The sequence below is a fragment of the Tyto alba genome, unplaced genomic scaffold, assembly GCF_018691265.1.
Source record: "Tyto alba isolate M040663 unplaced genomic scaffold, T.alba_DEE_v4.0 Super-Scaffold_28, whole genome shotgun sequence".
NCBI lineage: Eukaryota > Metazoa > Chordata > Aves > Strigiformes > Tytonidae > Tyto > Tyto alba.
Genome location: NW_024881302.1, coordinates 7108525 through 7128451, shown reverse-complemented (window position 1 = coordinate 7128451; position 19927 = coordinate 7108525). Strand labels below are relative to the sequence as shown.

At 45.0% G+C, this 19927-nt stretch overlaps 2 protein-coding genes across 4 annotated transcripts in view; one reads left to right on the top strand and one right to left on the bottom strand.

Moving 5' to 3' along the window:
- The first annotated feature begins 691 nt into the window (after positions 1-691).
- On the top strand, positions 692-13571 carry GET4 (guided entry of tail-anchored proteins factor 4). 2 transcript variants are annotated; one of them, XM_032983725.2, is made up of 9 exons: positions 692-934; positions 5093-5171; positions 5596-5677; positions 6650-6799; positions 8479-8617; positions 10545-10685; positions 10769-10844; positions 11025-11097; positions 12219-13571. In XM_032983725.2, the coding sequence occupies exons 1-9, from the start codon at positions 777-779 to the stop codon at positions 12305-12307; spliced, it is 987 nt and encodes a 328-aa protein (XP_032839616.2). In that variant the 5' UTR covers positions 692-776; the 3' UTR covers positions 12308-13571. The 2 variants fall into 2 exon arrangements, with proteins under 2 accessions (XP_032839616.2, XP_042654628.1); XM_042798694.1 differs by lacking the exon at positions 692-934 and adding an exon at positions 1149-1272.
- Positions 13572-15667: 2096 nt separating this feature from the next.
- ADAP1 (ArfGAP with dual PH domains 1) overlaps positions 15668-19927 on the bottom strand; it is a 67915-nt gene continuing 63655 nt past the window's right edge. For both annotated transcript variants that reach the window (XM_032983698.2, XM_032983697.2), the window contains exons 8-11: positions 18531-18593; positions 18074-18145; positions 17387-17615; positions 15668-16987 (exon numbers count right to left, since the gene is read on the bottom strand). In XM_032983698.2, coding sequence (XP_032839589.1) covers positions 16959-16987; positions 17387-17615; positions 18074-18145; positions 18531-18593 — 393 coding nt within the window. In that variant the 3' untranslated portion in view covers positions 15668-16958. The remainder of the gene's footprint in view (positions 16988-17386; positions 17616-18073; positions 18146-18530; positions 18594-19927) is intronic.

Below are 19927 nucleotides of genomic sequence, written 5' to 3'. Positions count from 1 at the left end.
CACCTCCTTAAATAACTGAGGACAGTAGAGTCTAAAATGGAAGGAATAGGAGATAAGTTTTCCCTGGGGCTCATTTCCAATTACAAACCAACTCTCTCCCGCTGCCCCGGTTCCCTCCAGCAGCGCCCTGAAGGGGGGTTGGGGTCACCCAGCCTTGCAGTGCGAGCAGTGTTTGGGAGTGAAGTTCCCAGGGCTTGCTTCCCCTTCACTTCCTGTGCAGCAGCGTCTTGTGCTGCTTGAAGGAAAAAAACCTGCGAGGTGGTAGTTGCTCGGTGATTTTTCAAGTGAAAGGCTGGGGGGTTGGGCTTGTTTGTTTTTAAACCCTGTGTCCCTGCACCACAACAGTATTCAAATCAACGCTACACAAACCCCTTGCAGATTTTTATATATATATATATCTCCTTTTTCCCTGGGGTTACAGGCCGGTTGTGCGACACCGGCATCAATCTCTGCACGGGCCCAACCCTGGGGCGTTTCTCCCCTGCCGTTTCTAGCCCGTTGCCCTTCCCGGCGCAGCCTGTTCCCAAACACGACCCCGTTTCTCTGCTCTGGCCGGGGGGGGCCGCCCCGCCGGCCCCGTTACCGCCGCGGCCCCGCCCACGCCGCGCCACGTGACGCAGCCCGTGCCTCGCCGGCCGCCGTCAGTGCGGGCGGAAGCCGGGCAAGGCCGGGCGCCGCCCGCGACGTCGCGCCGGAGGTTGCGTGCGCCTGCGCCCGCCATCCCGCCCCCTCCCCCCCCCGCCCTCCCTCCTTCCCCCCTCCCCTCCTCCGCGTTGATGGCGGCGGCGATTATGGCGGCGGAGCAGGAAGCCGCGAAAGGCGGCGGCGGCAGGAACCGCGGCGGCGTGCAGCGCGTGGAGGGCAAGCTGCGCGCCAGCGTCGAGAAGGGCGACTACTACGAAGCGCACCAGATGTACCGGACGCTATTCTTCAGGTACGGCCCGGCCCGGCCCGCCGCCCTGCCCCTCCCCCGCCCGGCCTTCCAGAGCCTTCCCACGCACTCTACCCTGCTACCGCCCGCCGCGCACACACCCGTGCGCCATTGGCTGCCGCTTCTGCCCATCTCCGCCTCTTGCTCTCTCATTGGGCTTTGAGGGGGCGGGGTGGGGCGGGTATGCGCTGGGGAGGGTAGGCTGAGCGGCGCCGGCCCCGAGCTAGGGCCCGCGGGGCGCTTCGTCCCGTCCCCCACCGCTCCGCTCCCCTCTCCTACCCCGGGAGCGGGGGCTGTGCGAGCGGGCGGCGCGGGGAGCCGCTGCCCGCCGTTGTTTGAAGGTGAACTCGGACTGCGGCGGGTCTGCAGCCCCGACCCGAGCGGCCCGGCCGGGCCCGGTGGAGGGGGTGTCCCCCTCCCCCGCCCCCCCCCCGGAGCGCACCGGCCGCTGACGCGCGGGGGGTGTGTTGCATCATACTTGCCAGAGGTCACGGACAGAGCTGAAATTCGCCCCCCCGTCCCCAGGCGCTTCTGGGCGGCTCCGAGGGGACCGAGCGAGGCGGGGCGGCCGCGGGGTCCCTCCCCGGGCACCCCCTGCGGGCTCGGACCTGGGCTCGCCCCGTGTCCCCGGCTCCAGGGACATTCGCGAGCTCCTCAAGCAGACACAGTCTCACCAGCCTCTGGTTTGCCAGCTTATTTTAAACACCTGCCTGTCTGCGGAGTACACTGTTCCAGGGTTTTAAGGTTTTGGCTTAATGGTTGTTTAGCCAGGAAACTGGGCTGCTTTGGCACATGGTAGTCACCCTCTGGCACTGCTTTTAGGAAGGGGCAGCTCTCAGGATTGCAAGAATTAGCTGCAAGAAGGAATTTTGTTAGAACAGATTCTGGTATTGCCCTGTTTGTGTACATGACAATGATTAAGTAGAGCAGGCCTGAACGCTTGTTTGGAGATATTTCTGCTGCCTGCTGTGTCATAAGAAACGTAGTTTTATTGTAAACCTTTTGTAGATTTTTTTCTTTTTGACATCCACTGTAACTTGTGGCGGTCAGCCTTTCATCAAAATTTAAAATGTACACCCTTGCTTTCAGAGGCATGGAACAAAGTATTATTTCTAGGGGCTTCCTCGGTTGGTCCCAGCGTTGTTTACTTGTGGCTCTGCTGGGGGAGGGCAGGTGGGGAAACTGAATTCTGAGTGTTGGTAGCTCACTTGTGTGTCAGCTGTTCTCAGAGCTTCTCTGAGCTGGAACGGGAACAGGCCTGTGGGTATCCTTGGGAAAATAGCAGCCAGGTATGTGGGGAAGGGAGTCCTTGTGCACAGTCGGCTTCTGCTACCAGTGTACATTACATTGCCTACCCTGCCAAGCACCGTTAACTAAAAGCAGTTGTGTTCTGCCATAGCCTTTTGATGGGATCAGCAAGGGCACTATTTAGGCCTTAGGACTTAAATTGTATTTGAAAATAAATCTAAATTTAAGACAAAGCATGGCCTATTTTATAGTAAGGATTATATGATGTGATGGCTGCAGTGGCAGAAGGTGACTTAGCTCAGGAGGTCACTTCTCATCTAGTCTTCTGAATGTATTAACTCACATACTTTGCTTAAGCCTTCCTGAATTAATTTGGAGTCAAAGATCCTGTCTTTTCCATTTTAAATGCAAGAGACAGAAGGTGCTCAATTAAATGAAAAGGTGACATTTGCATAGCTGGGAAGAGGGTTTCCTTCTAGGCCGAAAGATGTAATGAGACTGTGAAACTTGTTTGGAAAGTCACTGAAGCAAAAAAAAAAAAGTCCTGTGTAGTCTCATGTGTCCTCTGTAAAATGTACATTAATGTCAACAGTTTTCCAGAGACACATTAACACAGAGTGAGATGATCTCAGCTGCAGAATTGTAATTGGGATAGACAGTGCTTACTCGTTTTAAACAACAGTGGCCTGTAAAACATGTGTTCTGTCACGAGTTGCGTATTAAACTTGAAATCCTGACTCAGAGTTTCAGAAGTCATAAACTGGGATGTAATCGAGGGTGGAGGAGTGGAAGAAGTAGAGGAGGAAATATTATTGTAAGCCTGCCTCCTGCAGACTCCTTATCCCTCCCTGTGGTCCAGGGGGCAGGTAGAAAACTGCTGTTCTTGCCTGACCCTGAGCAGTGAGTCCTGTGCTCCTCCAAACAGGAGCGTCTGGGCCAGTGTTGTTGCTGTACCGGCTGACAGGGCTGACCTCTGTTTATGATTTGGTGATTGAGTCAAATGTCTAAGTTTAACATCCCTGTTACATTGGTTTCTGTTTTCCTGATCCATGTAGGTACTTTTTCTGGTATGAATAATCTGTTCCAGGATTTCTCTCATTCTAAATGCCATTTAGATCAATGTCATGGATATTTATTTTTATTTAAAAAACTTTTAAAATAAAAGTTATTTTAAAAAAACCCAAACAACTCTTTTTATATTGGAAAGCTATAATAATTCCCAGATTAGGAGCTTCCAAATAACATTGGGAATCCACTAGAATTTGTGGAAGTGTATCATTGAGATTCAAAGTCAAATGCATAGAAGCACACCTGGATGTGAGGCCAACTGTAAAAATGTTGGAGCTACATGTTGACTAACGTGGAACTTTTGCTGTGATGATTACAAATCTAAATTATTCCAAAAAACCCACCATCGTGCCAGTCATTATTGCAGTTCTGCTGTTTTGGTTAAAAGACCTCCTTGGGGTTTTTAGAAGACAACAAGAAGGGTGGGAGGACTCTGTCTCCTTCCTTGCTTGTTGTCGGATCTGATTTTACTGGTAGGACCTGTCCCTGGAACTGATGGGTGTGACAGGAATCTCACGTGCAGCACACGAGGGTGGTATCCACCGTTTGTTCGTTTGTTCATTTGTTCATTTTCCCTCTGGTTAGTGTGACCCGCTCTGTGCCCACACTGTCCCACCACTCCCCGGACTGCTTCGCTTCACTCCCAGAATCACTGACCCCTCTCTGTTACCCCACGGGGACATTCCTGCATGAGATCTGCTGTACAAGGGGTCTTGCTACTGCAGGAGCAGGGAGGCTGCTCTGACCTCTGAGAACAGAGGGGGGTGATGCAAGGACACAGCATGACCAGGTGTCGTAGAGGACAAAATGAATATTGCAGATACTAAAGCAGTGTGGTAGAACTGGTGTCTTATCTTTTTTGATAGGAGCAAATTGACTGTTGTTATTAACTACTCAGAAAACAGACATTTTTGAGAAGCAGTTAAAGAGAAATGGAATTTGGAAGTTATCTGCTGCCACACCTTAACTGCTTTTATAGGAAATGCTGCATTTGTAATCCAGAGATGGGACTATCCAAGACCTTTAGTTACCAATAGTGGTGATGTGCAGGAGGCTGCAATCGCAGCAGCAGGGTAAGAGGCTCCTGCTCTTGAGGTAACCATTTGGAACAAATTCTTTTATTCTTCATTTCATGGTTAATTCTTAAGTGAGGAAGGTGGAAGCTACAGCAGGTGTGGTTTGAAGCACTATATTTGAAAGACCAGACATGTTTCTATTTATGAATTGGTGACTGTAGAGTGCTGCATGGTAAAACTTGCTGGCTACTCTTGTCTTACTAGAGCCCATCAGAGACAAGTTACTTTGATTCTGCAGAGGACTTAGTATGTGGCTGATGTTCCCTGGCAGAGAGTAGCGGTGGTCAGAGGGACTTAGAGCAGTGGAAAGGAGACATTGGTGAGGAGAGGGCTGGAGTCACTTGTGCAGTGCTGGGTGTGCAAGCTGTCCAGGGTGTATTCTGAAAACTGTTTCACTAGGATGGCTTTGGTTTTACTTAGTAAAGGCTCTGTTGTGGTGGTCTGAGTGGCGTAGTTCAGTGCATTGGCATCTTTTGCTCAGGTGAACTCCTGGGATCATTTCCTTTTCTTTGTTCCAGCCCAAATCAGATTTGAAGCTCTCCGTTTTCATCTTACACTCTTTGCTTGTATTCCATCAAGTCTGGAGCAAAGAACACATCATAGCTTGCAGTTAAAGTTACATCATTATTGAAACTAACCTGATTTAAAAATAAAACCCTTACTGACTTTCTTTTAAATTTTAGTGATCTTTAATCCTTTAAATGTAAGTAACTTTAAACAACTTAATTAGTTGTGGTAATTTTTATCATGGCTTTGGTATTGTTTTCAGGTATATGTCACAAGGAAAACACGCAGAAGCAAGAGAACTGATGTATTCAGGGGCTTTACTGTTCTTCAGTCATAACCAGGTAAGTCACTGATTTTGTGTGTGGTTTGGGGGGAAAGATTGTTATCCCAAGATTTTGAGGGGTGAATGGTGAATTCTCAATGGTAAACGTTTGGAGTAATTGCTTTGTAATCTTTTGTTTTATCTCTTTGTTGAGCCTTTCTCCACAAAGGAGGATTATGCCAAACTGGAACATAAAGCAGAAGTGTTTGTGAGCATCCAAACAATAATTGTAACCACATCTGTTTTGCTTTCCTGGAGCCTTCTCTTTTGATGCCATGAAATTACTATAATTTTTTCATAAGGGAAGGTTGAGATTTGATACTGTGTAGCCTTAGCTGTAGATGTTGATAAAAGTATTAAATCTGCCTCTGACAAAATTCTGGTTGATGTTTTCTTTTATGTACTGATATGTTCATCACTACCAGTATGTGTCTGTTTTGTAGCAAAACAGTGCTGCTGATCTGTCCATGCTAGTTTTGGAGTCTTTGGAGAAATCAGATGCAAAAGTAGCAGATGACCTTTTAGGTGAGTTGACCTTTGCACTCAGTTTGATGGTGTTTAGATATATTTTCACTTCACAGTGACATTTGTTAACCATATTGGAACCTGAATTTCTTTTTGTATGCCCTCCCACATGGCTAAGGGTTACCTTCATTATAGAAATGGACTGGGGGAGAATTTTGTTAGAGAATAATGGATTCCTGATAACTTTGTGGGCATGCTTAGAACAAACATTGCTGTCTTGTGACGTTGTCCTTTCCTCCATGCAGCAGTAATGTATTGTCTGCACAGCCATTGATATCCCCAGGGCTTTGTTAGATGGTGATCCCCCATCCTAGTGGTGTGGTAGTGTGCACATTATTTGTGATTCAGCTGTTCACAAGGACTTTTTCTTGTTCGACCGTGAGTTTTGGTAAGCGAGCAATTCAGGGAGATGTTTTTAAGAGCTGCCTGGCCAGACTGCTGCTGCAGCATGGGTGAACCACTCCTACTAACAACCTACCTATGGAGACAGAGGGACAGAGACCATTCTTTGTTTACTTAGATCACCTTTGACATTTTGTATCCCATCTATGATTTCTGGTGGTGCTTTTCCAAACTATAGCCCTCTGTCCCTCACAGATTCCCCGTGAATGGCAAGCAGTCCCATAACCTGCAGTCTTTCTTCCTCCTTGGAACTGTGTGGCTCTCTGGAATATCCTGTCCCAAACGAGGGCAGGGAAGCTGCCACCTTCTGTACCTTGACTGCAAGGCACAGATGTTGGCTGTGGAGGAGTCATGAGTATTGCGGGCTGATAGAAGGAAGATTGACTTGATGTATGAGAAGTGGCTCGATTTCAAAGTCACTCTTTTCTGAGGTGGTTTATGGAGACTGTTAAGGGAGCTTCAAGACACGGTAGCACTGTGACTTAAATGTTGTATCTTAAAGATCACTAGAAGTAACATTTCATCCTGTTTCTATTAATGCTAAATATTTATGAATCTTATCGCTTCTAGAAAACTTGGCTAAATTGTTTAGTTTAATGGATCCAAATTCTCCCGAAAGAGTGGCTTTCGTATCCAGAGCACTAAAATGGTCTAGCGGGGGATCAGGAAAACTTGGACACCCAAAACTACACCAGTTACTAGCAATTACCCTGTGGAAAGGTAAGAAAAATCAACTGTCTTTTCCGTGTTTTCTTTTGAAAATGTTGAAAGTATGCTGTTGTGGAAGATCTACTTTGGAAGTAGTCTAAGGAAGCCAAGATGGAAATCATTGACTGGGTTCTGCTGTTACCCAATTTTTGCAGTAAGTTCAGCTTAATGTTGCTGACAAAAAAACAGTGGGGCTGTAAATACATATTAGTGCAAAACCCAAACACAACTGCTTGTGAAGCAATCTGTAAAAGGAAAGTTGATCCTTTAGATGTTGAGGTAGTTTGATTGAATCATTAGGAGGAAAACTGCTGGGGAGCAAAGCTGTTCTATTGTGGGGTTTTTTGTTTTAAATCCTGGATAAACATGTCAAAAATTGAAATACCTCACCTAGAATCCAAAACAGATCTGTAATTAGGTGCTTTTTGAGACATTGACCAGCAGGTTTATTTCAGAAAGAGTGCTGTTGCCTTTGATTTATGTGGGATTTTATCACTCATGATGGGATGCAAGATAAACAAAAGTGCACTAGTTAATTATTTTACTTGTGGATGGTAGCCAGTTTTTAAAGTCTTATGTTCAAAACTTAACAAAGGTGAGAACGGTTGAATAAATGCCATCTCTTGTGTGGTTTCTCATGAATTAATAACTGTGCAAGATGATTGTTTGTTTATTTTAAATTTTTCAGTAGCTGCCAAGTGATGATAGTGGTTTCATATAACAATCCTGACCCAAAGGTCAACATTCCAGCTCATTGCCTTTTTGCGTGCAATAGACGATCCCGTAGCTGTTCTCATGGGACTTATGTTAGCTTGATGTTTGCTGCCAGCCAAAAAGGGAGGATTTTCCTCAGAGCTTTAAGCTAGAAGCTGAGATATGATTAGGATAATAAACAGTTGCATTCTGAAAGTAAAAATCCCCATTTTGTAGCTGTCTGCTCACTGTTCTTTGAAGAGAAAAACGTGTACATTTTCTTAGTCTGTAGTTTTTGAGAGTTTCATCAGAAAAGGCTCAGATTTTTAAAACAAAGCTTTTACATGATCCAAATTAGCAACTATCCAGTTTTGATTTGTCATTGCAGTGATTTTGCATGATGCTTTACTTCAAGTTAAGTTCTAACAAATCGTTGCCATCTCATACACCTTTTTTTCCTGCATAATTGCTGTTCTATTCAGCATATGGAAGCAATTTTAATTTTGATAGCGAGAGTGGGCTAAGCTAAAAATAGGAAATGCCTGCTTTCTGTTCACTTAGAAAGAAGGACTCTGAAGGTGCTGTTTGACTTCTTGGTGCACATACTCTGATATGGAACTTCTTGATTCTTCTCATAAGCACTGCTCATAGCACATGAAGTGTCAGCGTGCTGTTAGATAAAATGATATGACCATAGCTCAAACTATTTGGTCCAGTGGTAGCTGTGTTTTGTGGTGGCGTTGTATAAACTATTTAATAGCAGTTGTTCAAATGTATTTAGGATAACGTATTTATTATCTCCCTTTATAATTTGTCTGTAACTTTTATAATGGAAAAAGCCCACTCTTTTTGCTAGTTACCTTGTTTCTATACCATGTGTGTAGCTCTTGTCCTTTTACCAGGTGTAGTGTACAAGCCTAACAAATTTGTTTTTACGTTCAGGTATGATGAAATGATGAACTGTTTTCTTAAAAGCCATTTTCTTTTTCCTTTTATAGAGCAAAACTATAGTGAATCTCGGTATCACTTCTTGCACTCCACAGATGGCGAAGGATGTGCAAATATGCTAGTAGAATACTCCTCGTCCAGGGGATATCGCAGTGAGGTGGACATGTTTGTAGCACAGGCAGTATTACAGTAGGTGTTAAACATTTTTTAAACTATTTTGCTGAGATGACACGGTGTTTGAGGCCAAGCTAATTTAATCCTGATAACTGTAGGTTAACCATGCATCCTTTTCAAAAGAAACTGTGAAACTGGCCAGAGCTTCTGAAACTCACTTTGTATGGTAACAGGAGAAAAGCATCTCCAGACTGCTGTGTTGAATTGGTCACACTGGGGAGAGAAAAAAACCCGAAAACATATTAAAGACAAAACCTGAAATCATGTTAATTGCCTGAAGAATTAATGTAATCTGTTTGACCCTGAAAGCACAATTCTTAGCTTTGTTAACACCACTTTATGTCTAGTTAGGGTTTACCTTGATGTTCTTACCAAGAGTGGACCTAATTAGGCTCCATATTTACTTTTAGCATAGTAGTTGCTTTCAGTCTCATTGTCCCAAGAGACAATTTGTCTTGGGTCACCCTGGTCTGTGAGCAGCAGTGGAACAGTTCTTGGTTTGACAGAGTTGCCGGTGGCTTTCATTTACTTTAGGCATTTATTTTGTAGGAGGTGGGCGTGCAAGCTACTATGTGCCTTTGCAGAGCTCATGTACAATTAAGGTTGACAAAGCCAATTTTACTGTGTTCAATCAGCTGATGGATTTCTTCAGTCAGGGAAAGCAGCTCATGGAGGAGTCTGAGGAGGAGGTGGAGACAGGACTGTGCAGCAGGGAGTTGGGGAGAGAGTAGGTGTTGGGGGAGAGGGAGGAGGTGAGAGCAAGTCTGTCTCTCTTTTGGCAACAGTGAGCTGTCATATCAGATTTGTCCTGCTTTCCATAGCTGGTTGATATAGATCACAGTGGTTTGGAACAGTAGAACATCATTTATGGAAATCCAGTATATGCAGGACTCTTAAACAATTTTATGGGGCTTTATTCTGGAGGGGGGAAAGTTCTGGGGAGAATTTAGGAGTAAGAGATTATTTTTTCAGTATTTATACAGCACTGCTACTGCATCCTTTACTGGCCTGTATCTCAAATACTGTACTAAATCCTCTTACATAGCAGTTTATACTCTAATGAAAATAATTGCAGTTCCTTGCTCAGCAGTAAGGCAGAAGAGCCCAATGCCCTTGCATGTGTGAGGGTATAGAATTGGAGGCCAGCCTATGATCAAAAATGAGGCTGCTCGTGGCAGCCTTCCCAGTGCTTGCTGACAGCATTTGTCCAAGATAAAGTCTCTTGTTAGGCCTACGGGACTTGCAGAGATTGCCAGTTAAATTAACTAGACCTGAACAAAGATTTGATCAGTTTGGGAAATCGATCTATTAACTGGTTACAAATGGTTTGGGAGCTCAAAGTGCTATTTTATTATGAGATTTTTAGACATATGTGTCAAACTTGTTAGTGGTCCTGATGCCATGTTACTTTGAGGTAGTGCTAATGAATGACAGAGTCATCAAACACCAGCAGATACGTACTGAAAGGAGATGTGTTTGGGAGTGGATCGGGCCAGGAGAGAGGTCTTTAATTCATTTTTTACCTCAGCATAGTAAACTCTGGACCAGTAAATGTAATATCGTGTTTAATTTGAATTACGTGGTGGCCAGTCTTTCCACCTTTTGATTTAACTGATGCTCTCTTTTAATAACCATCCTGTATACAATCTGCTTAGATATTGGTTAAACTCATTCTATTAATATTTAATATCAGTTCTCCCTCCCAACCTGCTTATTCCACAGTGTATTCTAGTAGTGCCCTTTCCTGGTTGATAGCCAAACCATTGCTGAAGATGTACATCTCTACTGGCTAGTTTTTGCCATCAATTTAAGCCTGAGGTGGCTTCTATGCACGAATGAAGTAGACACTGTTGAGCTTTTGGCTTCCTTTTTCCTTTTCTGCATGTAAAACTACTTCTCTGCCTTTTATTTTTAACTTGCCCTGTTCTATTTCCTTTTGCAGATTTCTGTGCTTAAAAAATAAGACCAGCGCATCGGTTGTTTTTACGACATACACGCAGAAACATCCTTCAATAGAAAAGGGTCCACCCTTTGTTCAGCCACTGCTAAACTTCATCTGGTTTCTGTTATTGGCAGTTGATGGGTACAGTCTGATTTTTCTCATGTTGTTCTTGGTTTTCTTTTCAGTTGTTGCTGAGATAACATTTTTGGTTGTTTCCTTTCTAGAGGAAAACTAACAGTATTTACAGTATTGTGTGAACAGTATCAACCTTCACTGAAAAGAGATCCCATGTATAATGAGGTGAGTTACTCCTAGTTATAAACAGGATTTAACCTACAGAATGAAATAATAGCTGATTGTCTCCTGTTTTGTGACTTGTAGATAGGAGTCAGTGATCTAGCTTGTGGTGTCACTGCTGCCTGTAGTGTTTTCACCTGTAACAAAGTAGCTGACGTTGTTATTCATCTTGTGTCATTTCAGTACCTAGATAGAATAGGACAGCTTTTCTTTGGTGTTCCGCCCAAGCAAACATCGTCCTACGGAGGATTACTAGGTAAGGTTTATGCTGACAATTGTTTATAGATACCACCAGTCTCTTCAGAGCGGTGGCTCATATAAAACGGCTGTGCTGGAAACAGAGAATCTGTTCTGATGAATATATCATATTTTTCATAACCTGTAGAAACAGTCCCTACTGTAGAATATGAGATTAATTGCTTGCATGTGAAATGAATTTGGTGAAGCTAGTAGACTTTTCATCTCTGAGAAGGGGAGAAGCACGTAAAAGACTCTTACAGTTAACAATTGACATTATGGTATAACTCCCAAATGTAAAGAAAAATCTTATTTGTATTAAAGTTTCATTTCTTCATGCTTCAGTGGCTGGTTTTCCTTAAGTCAAGTCTGGAACTTTGCTAGAGACCTAACCGGTGCTGATATTAAATGCATGTTCCCAGAGTAGAAGTTCTGAAATTAAAACTGCACTTCTACAAGAAATTAAAGGGAATAGAGAAATTCAGCCCTCATTTCCTGGCTCTTATATAAAACGTGAGCAAATTGAACTGGATTACTTTTGTAAAATCAAACTTTTCTTTCCTTGAGAACTAAGCTTTTCTGTTTGTAAACTGACTTGAAGCTTTACCTGCAAATGTCAATTCTCTGATACCCAAAGTTTGATGAAAAACATGAACGTCATAGATCCCCTATATAAATAACAGCTTTTCAGCAATTCAGTTGTCTTTAAATTGAATAAAACAGGAAGAACATGTAAATGCCTTTGAGTCTCAAACAAGTTCTTTATAGCGTGCTGCAGAACATTGCTGCTTTTTGAGAGTTTTACTGCTGGAGTCATGTCTTTTCTCATTTAGTTGTTTTTTTTTATCCCCGACAGGGTGCAACTATAGTACATAAGTATGCAACTTTGGTGTGTTTTTTTTCCAGTGTGTTCTTAGAGAAGGAACAGTATCAAAATGCAGCTTCCTAAACCAATAAATTCTTAATGGAAACTGGTGTGGGAATACTAATGACTTGCTGAGACTCTGTCACTTCAAAATCTCCCTTTTTTTTTTTAATTATTGAAATCTGCACCCTAGCAGGATGGAAGGAGAATAGTTAAAAGTTTTTCAGATGGGATTGTAAAACTAACACTGTTGACTGTCCTGTATTTTCTTCTAGGAAATCTTTTAAACAGTCTGATGGGAACTGGAGAAGATGATGACACAGAAGATGGTCAGGAAGATAGCAGTCCTATCGAGCTCGACTGAATGTTGTTGTCATTGGGTGCCGTGTAAATCTGATGATTTGATGACTCCAAAGACAGTTTTGGAATTTGAATCCTGCAGTTGTTTCGTGGCGCCTAAAAGGGCTCCTCTGGTCTTTTAGAAATGGTTGCTGAAATGTTTATAATGTTTGGTCTATATTATTTATGTAAAAAAAAAAGAAAGAAACCAACAAAAAGTAGCCAAATGAACTAATCGGAGCAATTGTTAGCAGGTTTCCGATACAGCGGCTGGTGACTTTGATTAAAATATAGTCTTCTACGGTTTCTGATGCAGTATTCCCTTTTGCACAGTAATTCAATAAAGCATAAATATGGGTCTTGTACTTCACGGCCTACCCAATGCTGTCTTTGTTGCGAGAAAGCTTCCTTGACCTCCGCCACCTCCAAGGAAGATCTTGAAAGGCAGGGTGATCAATTGAATAATTTATTTGCAAGGCTGGTGCCAAAAGTACTGCGAGACGAGCCAAGCAGCATAATTTGAGGTGCACATCCAAGAGGCATTGATACCAAGAACTCGCTTCCACTGCCGTCACACGCGCCATTCATACTGCCTTTCACTCGACTTAAGGTCTGGCTCTGGCTGAGCCCGTGCGTGTGTTTAGCCAGTACTTCCTGAAAAGCACAAGATTGAATTGCTCTTGAGTAAAAGCCAATCAGTGGAACACAGGTAATTGGCTTTCATGTGGATCTCTTGCCTAGGTGTAAAAATTTGGCATCTAAAGTACCTCCTCTGGCTCATGGCTCTACTCCTTTGGAACAGATTCTTTTTCAGTGTAAGTTCACAACCATACGTAAAGGTGATGGCATTACAGTGAATGAAATTATTTGCCACAAGCAATGTATGTGTTTGAACTGCAGCTGTATGTAAAGAAAAGGGATACTGCAGAACTTTTGGTTCTTTATGATATATTTATTTTTCTTGGGTGATTGATTCATTTAACACTTTCTGTAAAAAAAGAATAAATCGATAAATAATGGAGTAACTTCAACCCCAGTGGTAGGCATAGCCATTCTACATCTCCTCTTTAATGCAGCACAGTGGATGTCAGTGGTACAGTGAACAAATGAAATGGTGGGGAAACGCTTTATTTTTTCACGATGATAATAAAAAGGCTTAGATTAATAAACAGCAATCATGCATGGGGGAGGGACTAATACAAATTTATTGACTGTATGAAAAAGAAAAGGCATTGAAAGGAAGACTTTGTGTTAATTGTGAAGTCTCAAATAAACAGTTTATACCAGGATGTGTGGTATTGCTGCTTTTGAAGAGTTTTACAAGCAGAGCTCTTACTTTCCTTGCTATTTTTTTTTCCCCTCTGTGCATTTGACTGTGGGTCAGCCAGACCTCAGTGCTGCAGCTTTACCTCTGTGCAGCAAAGGCACAGCTTTAGCTGGGTGCTGCGATGGCTGGAGCAGATGTAGATCGCTCGGGTTTGCAGCAGGTTGAGGGACGCACGCCCTGCCCGGGCTGCTGCTGTGGATGTTGAATAAATAAACGCTCTGGGGGCAGCGGGGCAGCGCTCCAGCCTGTGCCTGCCAGCGCTCGGGCCTGTCCTGGGCCAGCTGGGGTGCCCGGTGGCCCCCAGGGCAGCAGGTTACGTGTCCCCCGGGCTCGGGGGAGTCTGGGCTGCTGCCTCCCCCAGCACCCCCCGAACCCCCACCTGCGGGGCAGGCAGTGCCCCGGGCACACGTACAAAATACATAGTCATGGCAATGGTATATACATGTGTGTATAACGTATATTAAAATATACATATGCACACACATATATAAACAGCCTTTTGTGTATATAATAATTTATAATTAAATAATTATATAGCATATAGTTTATAATATTACTTATATTTTTCTTAATTATACACGCACGCAATCTTTATAGCTAACTCTAAAGACAAACAACCAGCCCAGCCTGTCCTCTCCCTGCTCCTGACCTGCCTGCGTTTTTTAAGTGTGATAGTGTGTAAAATATATATTTATAAATACTTTTAATATAAATTAAATACCTATCTATAGTTAGGCATACACCTATGCATGTGGATATATATATTTATATGCAGTATTTTTCTCTTAAATTTATAAATTTGTTATATCCTTTATACCTATATAAAGGTATATATAAAGGCATGTACATGTATATATTTATAATTATTAAATATTTTATAAATTTGTAAGTATAAAAATGTCTCCATATACAGACGTGTATGAAATACATTTAACATATATTTATAAATTAAACGTATATGTCTAAAGATAGCTACATATACACATGCATGTCTTCATATGAACTATATGCAGCTCATACCATGCACACCCTCCCATAAAAGTGTATTATATATTCTGCAGCATCTACTATGCACAGCTCATAGTGGTGTCTGTGAATAGTCAGCAACTCAGAGAATTTATTTATATACTCCTAATATGTGTCTTTCATGTATGTCTGTGCATACATAAATACAAAATCAGTATTATATATAAAATATATACAATATACACTAATACACACATATAGACTAATTACAATATATAGTGTGTTAGATAACACAATGTCCTGGTTTTGTCTGAGAGCTATTTTTTTTTTTTTTTTTTTTTTTTTTTTTTTTTGCTTCCTGGTAACTAGAACAGTTTTGGATTCAGCATGAGAAGAATGTTGACAGTGTGCTCATGTTTTCAGTTGTTGCTATGAAATCAAGAACTTTTTAGCTTCCCATGTCCTGCCCGTGCACGGGTGGGCACGAAGCTGGGAGGGAGCAGGGCCAGAGCCCCAGGCCCAGGGGGGACAAGGGAATATTCCAGATCCTACCGTGTCCTGCTCCATCTGCAGGGGAGGGCAGTCCGGCACGCCTCTCGCTTCCAGGGCTGGGCTTTCAGGATTCTCTCTGGGGTCACTGGCCGGGCATCAGTTGGCGGGTGGTGAGCAATCACAGTGTGCATTACTCCTTCATATTTTCTATTATTACTATCATCATTTTACCTTTATTATACTTCAATTATTAAATTGTTTTTAACCTACGAGTCCCCTTACCTTTACCCCTCCAATTCTCTCAACCGTCTCCCGAGCATTTGGCTGCCGGCTGCGTTTAACCCAGAACAGGTACATAAATACGTTGGTAAAGCTTACATGAAATATATTTACTGGGGGCACACGGACACACAGACATGCATGTGTGCACAGCTGCTCCCTGCCCCCCCGCCCTGAGCAGCCCGGGGAGGGGGGCACAGATGGTTTTGTGGGTGTCCTGCACCCCCGGGGCTCTGACAGCACCGTCATTTCCTTGCTTTCACTTATTTTTAACTCCACCTCACCCCCCTCCCCCCTGCCCCAGCACCACACAGCCACAGCTCTGACATAATAATTTATTGGTTTGAATGACATTTAGTACCACAGTTGTCTTACCAGTGACAGAACAAATGCATACAGCCGATGAGATGCTCTCATTTATACACACCAACGTAAGAAACGCGTCGGACGGGTCAGTGTCTGGGGCCGGTACTTCAGCAGATGCCAGAAATTTCATTTTGGGGTAAAAATCCAGCACATGGTGTGCAGGTCCCAGCCCGTCCGCCCCTACCGCAGGAATTACAGTGCTCACCACAGCGCTGAAACGTCACTTCAAGCAGCTTTTTTTTTTTTTTTTTTTGGCAAGGAAAAAAAAATAATAAAAAAAAATTGATATAATTATTGAAAAAAAGATGCAACCACCAGTCTGGAGAAGCAACATGCCATCGGCTGGAGGGATGCACCAGCCAGGGCTGGGCTGGGCCAGGCTTTTGGGGTGCCTGTCAGCAGAACTGCACCTAAAGCTCAACCCCCCCCACCCATACCATGCTCCCAAAATGGTGTGAACCCCCCCCAAAACATGAAACAGGAACGACCCAGGGAGCAGAGCATGGGCCCCAACCCCAAAAGCTTTTCTTGCCTGGCCTTATGTCATGGCTCAGTGACACCCCCCCCCCCCACTGGGTACCCCTCCTTCGTGCCCTTCGTTAAGCAGTAACGAGGCCAATTTCCTCTATTTCTAAATGCCTTTTGAGCCTAGCCTGGGTACAACGTCACCACCACTGCCCCCAGTGAGGTAATTTACTTATCGTTTACCCCGACGTCGTCGGGAGGCTCAGCCATTTCACACATCACCATTTCAGCTGTTCCCAGGTTGGTGCTTCGCATCCCACGAGGACGTCACCGCTCAGGGACTCGCAGCCCCCTGCGGAACGGGCTGGCAGAGACCTGGGGATGCTCAGCGCCAGCCCCTGGGGACCAGCTCGTGGGGAAAAAAGCCCCATCTCCCCTCGAGATGTGCCACCAACAGTCTTCACCATCCCGCTGAAGCCAGGTGGGACACCCCTTTCAGTGGGTGTGGGGTGACGGGGTCACGGGACCACCCGTCCCAGAGGCACATCCCATGGAGCGGCCACAGAGCCCAATTTCAGGTTGGATCTGCATCTTCTCCGACATTTCGCTGCCGCCCTTCTTGGTTTCCAACATGATCAAGTGAATGATGAGGGGAAAAGGAAGTATTATTATTATTATTATTACTGTTATTATTATTCTTCATTATTTTTAACATTTCAAATAAAACCACGTTGTGTTGTAAACAGAAGCTCACTCCTCAGGTCTGCCCAGCCAGTCCCACCTAAGGTTTATGTTTGAAATGGGCTTCCACTGAAAGGAAAAACAGAGAAAATAAAGTTAAAAGCAGGACAAGCACTGGGAGGCAGCAACAGCCTGGCGCAAGCCCACCCTGCGGATGGTCCTTGTCTCGCTGCTACTCCTTGGCTCAGATTATAACTGGGTGACCAATCATCCTTACAGCACCATAGACATCATGCCAGAGGTGATGAAGAGAGAAGGAGACCATCCTCCTCCTCCTCCCAGTGTGAGCCCCTCTCTGCTGGGACAGCCTTTGCATCCTCCCCGGGGCGGGGAAGGGCTGCCCTGCTCACACTGCACGGGAGGGAGCGATGCGGCTGCATCCCCGATCCCCCTCCATCCACCCCGTCCTCCAACACGCGGGAAATAAAGTTGCTGATGCTGACCTCCAGCCTTTGCCAGCAAACACACCTGCGTATTCCTGAGGCAGCATCGGCCGGCTTATAACTTTCTGAAAAGTTGTAATCCACTCCAGCTGGTCGTCCTCTGTCTCGCAGGCGAAGAGGAATTTCCGATCTGGGGTGACGATGGTGATCCCGTGCTGCCAGTGGTTTCCCTGTGTGGATGGCGGGAGCCCTTCCAGGACCTTGTAGCTGTTTTCCTTGCTCCCAATAAAAACTTCCCCTCTAGCAAAGGCATCCTAGGAAACAGCAGAGCAGTCAGGCAGGCGTGACTGTGAAGGGGAGCTCCGTGTCCCGGGCAGTCAGGACACGGCTCACCCTGCACCATCCAGAACCCTCATCAAGCAAAGTGCAGCAGCCAAACACCAAAAGCACCAACCACCCCAAAAAACCCCACTCCAGCTCCTCCCAGGAGCACCCACAATACGGGACCAACACCAGGGATCCAAAATTCAGCTGCAGAAATATCTACAGCTGGTCCACAGGGTTTCTGAAGCATTTTTGGTGAATATCTGTGCATGGGGCTACTGCACACTGTACACCAGGCAGATCCACCTAGCAGTGATGGCTCAGTGCCCTCATGGCTCTCCCACCAGCCTGAGCTTCACTGTATACTATTATTCTATTATTATAATTATTAATTATTATTATTACTACAGACTATTCCCAGCAGACAGTGCACGCAACTTCATCTTACCAGGGGATCTTTGAAATACATGAGCCGTCGGTCATCCATGGTGAACCATCGCTTCTTGAATCCCTCTGTCTGCTGAAGAGTCAAAAAATGTCGGATTACACACCAAAGCAGCACAGCTCCTCTTACTGGGCATGACCTAGGAGTATCAAGGCTCTTGGAAGAGCCTGATGGGCTGAGAGAGTTGGGAACTGGCAGCTTCTGGGCCAGCACAGCTAGGGTCTGGGCCAGCTGGACCGGGTGGTTTTGCAGGGACAGGCACTGAGGGGTGAGATGAGGTGGTTGGGTTTAGATTTCTTTTAATATTTACTCCCAGGTGAGGGAGTGCGTTAATGTATTCATGGCATTAAGGCTTTGCCTTTCTGGCAAGGGTGGGTTTGTCCCACCAGTGGACCCTTCTCAGACCTGCACAGAGCAAGACTCATGTTTAAAGGGACTGCAGAAACATTTTATAGCCTACCTTTGGTCCCGTTTTCTCCATGTACCCTTCCTTCAGGTAGTTTCTAGAAAGCTTTGGCACCAGCTGGGACAGCCGAAGAGGAAAGAAAAGAGAGCACCATCAGATGGAGGGAGGTGGGGGGTCACCAGGCATGTGGAGCAGGGTTAGGGGGGCACTGGGAGGAAGGCCTATGCCGAGCTCGCCCCCGTCCCAAGCCCACCCGACAGCTCTGGCTGAATGCTTTGGTCCCACTCCTCCAAAGTGCGCAGAAGAGGTGGGTGCAGAAATCATGAAGCATCTTTGAGCACTTCACCAGCAGAACCAGCAGCCTCCAGGAGAAGCCCCCGCGACAAATCCCACTTTACCGGTCAGCTCTGGCAATGCATCTCCTCCACCAGATGCAGTGGGAGCTCCTCATGCAAGCTCTGAAGTATAATTTGCCTGTAAAACCCCATTAACACATGCTGCCTGTGCACTACCCCTGCCTGCAGATATTGCTGACAACAGTTACCAGTACCTAGGATATTTTTAACGTTGCTTTGCAAAGACAAGGCAGTAGCTGCAAGATCTTTTCAGATGCCTCTAAAAGCCTCTTGAAAGATGAGTCTCACCAAAACCAGGGCAGACGAACCTGGCCATGCGCCTCCCCGCCCCTGACTTCAATTTAAACAGGTTATTAATGACTCCACTTGCCACTCCTGCAACACCTAACTCTGCCCAAGAGCAGCTCTCATCTAGCAGGCAGGTGCTTGTAGGCAAAGACACCCCAAAATACAACAGCCCAAAGAATGACAGCGCTGTTCCACAGCAGCCGGGCACATCTTCATCTTGGACATTTCATCGTGGGCAGTGAAAGGCTCTGCAGCGTTCATAGCCCCGGTGTTTGGCTCCTGAGACAGGGCTGAGGACACTTTGCTAATCAAGGAGCTCGTCACCCGTGGCTGAGAGGTTCCTCCACCCTGCAGATGGGTCCTCGAAGACCTTCAGAGATCCTCGCTCCCCAGGAGCTGCAGTGGCAGCCTGAGCATCCTTAGGGTGGTGTGAGCAATTTATACCTCTCTACCACATTTAACCTGGCTCCTGTTTAAAATAAATGCCTTTTCATCTCTCTGACAGGGTAAAGGAATCATAAATTAGATGCTAATGATGGCAACACTCAGGATGGAGCTACCTCGTGTATATAACCCAGTCTCCACAGAGGTCTCCCCAGGCTGAGCGCTATGAAGTATTTCAAGGTCATAAATTAAACCTTGCTAAACATTACACTCCTCTGTTTCCTCCAAAGAATAACTGATGAGAAAGGAATAATAAGTAAAAATATAAATAGCTTATCTCCCACAGAAACTGCCAGGGGGTGAGCATATAAACACTCTCACCAACTGCTGGACAAATGGCAACTCTATTAAGGTCTGTGGGGT